Source organism: Contarinia nasturtii, unplaced genomic scaffold (genome assembly GCF_009176525.2).
Source record: "Contarinia nasturtii isolate CC-2019 unplaced genomic scaffold, AAFC_CNas_1.1 Cnas_scaffold_1699, whole genome shotgun sequence".
In the NCBI taxonomy this organism is placed as follows: domain Eukaryota; kingdom Metazoa; phylum Arthropoda; class Insecta; order Diptera; family Cecidomyiidae; genus Contarinia; species Contarinia nasturtii.
This window is the reverse complement of record NW_022199032.1, coordinates 1,079,483-1,087,088: the sequence shown is the minus strand read 5'-3', so window position 1 is coordinate 1,087,088 and position 7,606 is coordinate 1,079,483. Positions and strand designations below refer to the sequence as shown.

Sequence of the window (7,606 nt, the reverse complement as noted above, 5' to 3'; positions counted from 1 at the left end):
GGTAGAATTAATTAATGTACCATTTCAGTGTAGTTTCAGTGTATTTTTTTAATGTTCGCATGAATGCAATAAAATTAAGATGATTGTTGCCGTGTGACACCAGGACCATAACCATATTTCAAAATGGTTTACGACAATTGGGTCGATCAATTCATTTTCATTTTTTGCCATCGTTTCATTGTCACAAATGAATATTTATTGATTTTTGTTCTAAAATTACGAATATATAAATAAATAATGAACGTTTAAAATTTAAAAAAACCCTGCGACGCAACTGAATGTAATATTATAGTTTTCTAGCACCCTTCTTTTGGTCCAAAATTAAAACTAACATAACAACAAAATTCAAGAAGTAAAATCGTTTCTTTTTTTGTGAAGTGTTTCTTTATACATTTTATCGATCACATTGAGATATCCTCTATAAACATTTATCACACCTCACATAAAAAAAACTATGCTAAAGATTGAGAGACCAAACCGACTTTGAATAAAAAAATAACAAAAATTATGCAATCTAAGAGTCTACAAGCAATAATTTATAAGACACAAACTTTGGCGCTTAGAAAAGAATAAAAAAAGTGATCGGTTTGAATAGTATCTTCAGGCTAGTCAGAGAAAAATTGAAACTGTTAACTTTTACCGAAAACAGCAGACACTATATTGAGATATTTTCAGACAGCTGATTCAGCTCAGGGAACTAGCCTCAGGCGTTGAAATGGAGTGAAAACAATAATATTGCTGAAATCGCTATAAAAAATCACTTCAATTGTTTTCACTCCGTTTCAGCGTCTAACGTTAGCTCCTTGTTCTGATTCAGTTGCCTAAAAATATCTCAAAATAATGTATAATTTTCAAAACATTTTTTTTTTTTGCTTTCGGATATAACTAACCACCAAATAGATATAATAAGCATGTATCGATCAAATCTTGGTCATCATTTATTAAATCAACTGACACTTAAATTGGCCTTATAGTGAAGAAACGAAGGTTAATTGCAATTGTATAAACATATACTATTTAATCTGTTAAAGCTTTCGTTTTAATTTTAATTTAAAAAAAATGCCAGATTCACCAAATCGGCAATAAGCAATGACCAATGGGCCCCTTAGTTTCTAATGAATATAAAAAAAATGTTAATGTTCAACCTGCTTTTGTGCCATTAGCATCTTTTAAAGCCAAAATCGAGCCGTTAAAGTAGCACTTTCACAGGAACAAATTCAAAAAACGTAAATTAAAATGATTTTTAACATTAGGTCACAATCACCAACATTTTTGTAAAATTAATTTAAAGCGAAACAAAAAAATTTTATGAAATGCTATGACGCATAGTATGGAGAAAAAAAAACGTAAACATAAAAAATTTGCTTGACAATCCTCATGTGTCTGTCCTCTTTTTCGTTGTAACTTATTGAAATACAAAGTGAATGATAAAATCTTCGTTGTTCTCGATAAAACTATATATTTATTCATTTAAACAAAAAAAAAAACAAAGAAAAAAATAATTTTATTATACATTTTAGTATATGGTAAACAAATAATTTACTTCTCTTGTTTTCTTTTTCTATTTTGCTCTTGGCGTTTTAATGAAGTATGAAACAGATGTATTCTAAAAACCAAAAAATTTAACAAACAAAAAAAGAGATTTACATGAAATAATATTAATTCAATATCAAACGAATTGTTGTCCACAACAATGTTTTGAATGGTTTATTTAACTAAGAAAATTTTAAAATTACAAAAACAAAAATCTGTTTAAAAAATGATTTTAAAGAAACATTGACATTTTAGCATTATACTGATTTTATTGACAACCAATTAATGAATAAGTGAAACAGGAACCACGATTAACTAAATAGAGTCTTTGATTTCTGTATTGCTTATCAATTGATAGTGGTTAGTAGGATTAATATTAACTATTACTAAATGTATATAAATGACGAAAAATCAACGAATAAACGTTCAGTGGACAAACAAGTTTTATTTCAATTTCAATTCAAAAACTGTGTTTTTATGTTGTTGTTTTTTTTTTTTTTGATCTGACAGTAGAAAACAAATTTTCCATTCAATGTTATCTATAGATCGATCCGATTCGTTTGATTTGGCCAATTGTGTTTCGAGAAAAATAAAATGAAGGAGGGCCAAACGACTATAAAATCTATATAAATATCAAAATAAGCCAACTTGCTAGAAAGTGAATCGTTTGAACGAGCAAAAAAGAAAGAAAAAGACAGAGAGACTCATGTGAGAGCGGTATACTCAAGATCTGTCCGATGTGAGTTCCATAGTGAAGCATACGATGAGGTGCTCTGATTCTGGATTTTATTTTTGGTCGAAATGCGCAACACATTAACATCCGACAAAAATCCATAAACGATCGAGTAGGACAGAGAAAAAATTAATCGCAACAGCATGAATTTCGTGCGCGTATTTCAAAACATTATAGCTGTTTGCATTATGAAACGCTTGTACATCGTTCGCGAGTCAAACGGAGAAATACAATGTGAAGAAGGAAAAATATAGAAATTTTAAGCATTTCATAGATCATGTGGAAAACAGCTATAATTTTTGGTGTTTTTTATTTCACGCCGCACACTAAAAATGATGACGACGCAAGGAGAAAATCTAGCAGTAGCAATAACAAAAACAACTCACTAAATGAACGTTATGTGATCGTTAACGCTACGACAAAATCAGTCAGTTGAGCGAAGATCGCTGCCCGAAATAGTGGTCAGAACAATTCGGTAAATTTTTCATTCGACTTTTTTTGCGCTTCATCGACTGGAAATTTGAATAAAAGAGAAATTAATTTTCCCTTCGTTCGAAAAAAAAAAATCAATTCTCTTTTTTCACGAGTTTTTTTTTCTTTTTTCATTAAAAAATCTTGTATTTCAGTACGTACACTCAAGAAAAAATCAACTAAATCAAAATGGATCAAATTGTAAGTATAAAATAAATGGCGTTACTGTGAAAAATGTGTGTCATATCTGGTTTTTTGTCATATCTTGACTTTGGAATGTTACCAAAATTGTGACTAAATTGTAAATCTAAAGAACAAGTGTGAACTATTTGTATCAAAATAACATCGACATCATTTTTGTTGAATAAACAAGTTTAACCGAATTCAAATCATGTTTACATACCAGAATCTAATTTGTCTTTATTTCTTTCTCAATTTTCATATTGATCAAAGGATGAAGACTTGACACCAGAACAGATTGCCGGTGAGTGTTGGAATTTAACTGAATTGAAACGAAAACCATGTTCAAACAGTACGAATACGTATAAATTTATGTGTAAATGAATCGCAATAAAACTGGAAAATGTGTACTATTCTCATAGATTTTCGCCTGGGATACATACTTTGTATTGCATATTCGAATGCTAAAAAATCATAGTGATTCATATTTATATCATTCGGTAAACGTGATCATGTCGGTTATTTTTGGAACAACATCGAATTAAATTATATTTTGTGTAAACGCATGCACTGCAATTTTCTCATCTATATCAGCATAGATGTGTATGTAATGAGAGCTCAATGTTGTGTATGCAGTATAAACAAAATTTCCAAGCATATCTATAGCTATTCTGCCCACATTTATGAACCAAAAAACACCACCAATGTATGATAAGCCAAGAAAGAAAAACAGCCAAACATTTCGCGATCGTTTCGCTCTTGAACGATTATTTTTAGGAGTGGCACAGAAATACCTAGTGATGAAAATACAGACCATTCCAATTTTCAATGACGACGCTTTTTTTGCAACTCTTCAAAGAAACATATTTCGTAGAAAAATTAAATCACTTCGTGTATCATGCAAAATAATTTCCTTCGTTCATTTTGTTCATGTTTTCCAAACTGAATGTATTTCTTTTCTCTGTTTTTTTTTGTTGAAATATTGATCTCAATGATCTGAAGTGGCTGACACTTCTGTGAATTGCCAAAAATAACAATAAAAAAATTGCCAAATCCTCAAAATACTAATTACTATAAACATTCAACATATGACAGTTTAATGAGGATGAGAGATTATTGCCCCCAACAAAAATAGTTGTATGCAGTTCGTGTTGAAACAAATTAACTGAAAATCGGTGAATTTGCAATAAAAAAACAACAGTAAACGACGGGACATAAGTAATTTAGATAGATTGCAAAGGAAAATAAACAATGTTTTGTATGGTCGATTAGGTAGACAGTATGGCATGAATACAATCAACAAATGCGATCTGAAATAGGTTTCGTTATTACATGCTACGATTCTTACAGTTTGGGCATTGCGCCAATAACTCACTCATTTTACATGACTTGTGTCCATATTTTTTGATTTTTTGTTTGATCGCTTTGAAAATAATTATTTATATATATTTTTTCTTTCGTTTTGTAGTTCTTCAAAAGGCATTCAACAGCTTCGACTCCCAAAAAACTGGAAGTATTTCAACTGAATTGGTTTCAGACATCTTGCGTCTTATGGGACAACCATTCGACAAGAAAATCTTGGAAGAACTTATCGAAGAAGTCGATGAAGACAGTAAGTACTGTTTAAGCGTTGAAAATATTTTCATTCTCAATTTTAATTCGATCGATTTGTCGCGTCATTAGAATCGGGCCGTTTGGAATTTGTTGAATTCGTTCAGCTCGCTGCCAAATTCATCGTCGAAGAAGATGCTGAAGCAATGCAAAAGGAATTGAAAGAAGCTTTCCGTTTGTATGACAAAGACGGTAACGGTTTCATTCCAACCACATGCTTGAAGGAAATCTTGCGTGAATTGGACGATCAATTGACAGACCATGAATTGGACGGTATGATTGAAGAAATCGACTCAGATGGCTCAGGCACCGTCGACTTTGATGGTAAGTTTATTGGTATTATCATTTTTTTCCGTTCCACTTTATCTTTTTTTACCATTTTTTTTTTTGCAGAATTCATGGAAATGATGACCGGAGAATAAGCACAATATATTTTTTGAAAGCATTTATATACCATTTTTGCACCATCTCAAATCACATAAATATAACTCTCAAACCGATATTCATCCGGAACTTTTTAATAATAATAAAAAAATGATGTTTTGAAATAAAAATAAAATTAATTACTTACCATCACGAAGAAAATGAATTGAAATTGTGTCTTTTTTTGTACACATTGGCTAAAATAGTAAAAAAAAGGAAATCTGAACGCCAAAATAGACTTTATTTGGTTTACACATAGAAAATATATAATTGATTTGCTTAAACGGTACAAATGCATAAGATCCTACATGCAGGGTTTTTTCTCTTCTTTTTGTTGATTTTTTTTTTGAGTTGGTCGGCTGAGGTAAGAACTTTTATTTGTCTGTTTGTGGAGGGAAACCTTCACATCTAAAACATGATTTGTTTGCTTCTAAATTATTATTATTTACATTATACAAATTCGATCAATGTCCTACCATTCTAGCTTGTGTACATCAAATTGTCAGACCGAAAATGTCAAATATTACCGCGTTTCAGGTTTTTTTTTGCACTCATTTTTTGTTTTTCTCTCACTTACATACTAAATGCATAAGTCTAAACAACACTTACAAGATTATTTGCGCATTTCTTCTTCTTCTTCTTCAAATTTGAAACAAAACAAACGAAATATTAACAAGTAAGCTCGAATTCAGTTTGCGCAATGCGAACACACAGAATCATTGATTTTGTATACAATATCAAATAATTTCAAAGTAAAATCCTACATACAATAATTTCATTGACCTATGAAAATGAAAACAAATCGATTGCAATGTCCATGAAGCAGTGTCATTCATAATTTTATATCAAGATAGGGAGTTAAAAAGAGAGGAATTTGTTATTATACTATCGGCATATATTGTATGTATTGCGATTGTCACATTTTTTTTAAATGAAAATTTGTCATTTGGTTATGTTCTGGGGCTTGGACAATGAAACGGTTTTACATTTTGTTGTCAAATGATTTTCAGATTCTTTTAAATGATGGTAAAATATCTTCAACTATCATCTCTCAGTATATAGAATAATCTGGAACAAATATTATGCATATCAACAATAATTTAACTATATTTTCTCATGTTAAAACGACACAATAAATATATACGTATATTACAGTAAAAGCAATTCATGTGGAAATAGAATTAATCATTTGGTTTCGGATCACTGTTGGGTGTGTGTTATTCATTTTCATTGGACATTCATTTTCTTTTTATTTATACAGAGTGATCATAATTTTTTTTGAAATCCTTCGAACACATTTCTATTCGATTAATTAAAAATATCCATTGAATAGACGAACTTTTTTTTACACTTTATTCACTATTTATTTAGATTTTTTGGTTCAGCAACATTCAAGAACAGGATAAGCTCCAATCGAGAGAATTTGACCTTCAAAACATTGAGCATATATATAGAATTTCACTTACTAATTTTTGCATCTTTTATATCAAACTAGATTTATAATGTTTGTATGCTTGTGTTAAAAGAATATAAATTGCACACGCACACACACACATACACAATAATATTATCTAAAATTAATTTGTACAAAACAAATGAAATATTTTTGCAAAAATGAGATCACGTACGTTTGGAAAACGTTTTGTGTCTTTTGATTTCCTAAAAAGATCTTTTGTGTTTTCAATCGAATTTCATCATTAGCATGGGGGATGCCAATAAAATGTTAGCGGATATAAAAAGATATGTTATTTGCATGAATTTGCTTTGTACCATAGAAATAGCTAAACCCATATGTATCCATTCATCTGTTGATGAATCCGTATTCGCGGACTCATTCACTCAAACCGTACGGATATATATTCGTATTTGTAGATCTACAGATGGACCGGTATAATGCGACAGATATTTAAAAATAATAAAAATTGCAATTTTTTATCCATACTCGCTGGCATAAATGAAAACATCTGTCACACCAAACAGATCCATTTGTCGAACCTTAGACACGGATACGTATCAGTTTGGCTGGTATTTGCCAAAAACTTATAAATTTACCTGCATTGTATACTACTAGGTTTTGGGGACATGTAGAATAATTTTTGTGAATGAAGCACTTGGAATTGAAAACCATTTTACACATTTTTCAAAATAAAAAAAATCAACTAAAGACAAATGTTCATCTCCTGTCATTAATTTTACAATTAATGTTGAAATAAATGCACTTTCATCTGATTTCAAGAATCTTTACAAGAGGGTGAATGAAAAAAAGCTGTTAAAACTAAAAATTCAAACATTCAAAAAATAGTAGTTAATTTTAAATTGTTGTATGTTGTAAATTATCGAAATATTTACGAAAAAAGTGAAAACTATATTGTGAAATAATTAATTCGTACTGTTTTTTACGCAAATCTGTGGACACCAATGTTTAAAATTTGGGTAATGAGAACATTATTGTGCCATCTGCTCAGCGCTATAATTTCTGACAGACATATTCTTATTTCGAATCAAATGAAAAAATCTTGAGCTTGGATAAAATGGAAGCTTCGTCAAATGAATAGATGCAAACTCAGTACACAATGTAAAGAGATGTATAAACAGGCATTTTCAATATCCATCGGTGGTTTTGCTAAAAAAAAGAGTTCTAATATCTAATCCCTG

General features: G+C 30.1%; 1 protein-coding gene across 1 annotated transcript; it reads left to right on the top strand.

The window, feature by feature from the left end:
• Positions 1–2,683: 2,683 nt before the first annotated feature.
• Positions 2,684–5,119, top strand: LOC116346848 (troponin C). The gene is made up of 6 exons (XM_031777097.1): positions 2,684–2,741; positions 2,893–2,938; positions 3,191–3,221; positions 4,386–4,529; positions 4,601–4,852; positions 4,922–5,119. Exons 2-6 carry the CDS (start codon positions 2,927–2,929, stop codon positions 4,948–4,950), a joined length of 468 nt encoding a protein of 155 aa, XP_031632957.1. The 5' UTR covers positions 2,684–2,741; positions 2,893–2,926; the 3' UTR covers positions 4,951–5,119.
• Positions 5,120–7,606: the final 2,487 nt, after the last annotated feature.

Excerpts from the sequence above, each read along its gene's own strand:
- LOC116346848 (XM_031777097.1), top strand. Across the intron at positions 4,530-4,600 it reads CGAAGAAGTCGATGAAGACA|AATCGGGCCGTTTGGAATTT; the intron begins GTAAGTACTGTT and ends TCGCGTCATTAG. Across the intron at positions 4,853-4,921 it reads AGGCACCGTCGACTTTGATG|AATTCATGGAAATGATGACC; the intron begins GTAAGTTTATTG and ends TTTTTTTTGCAG.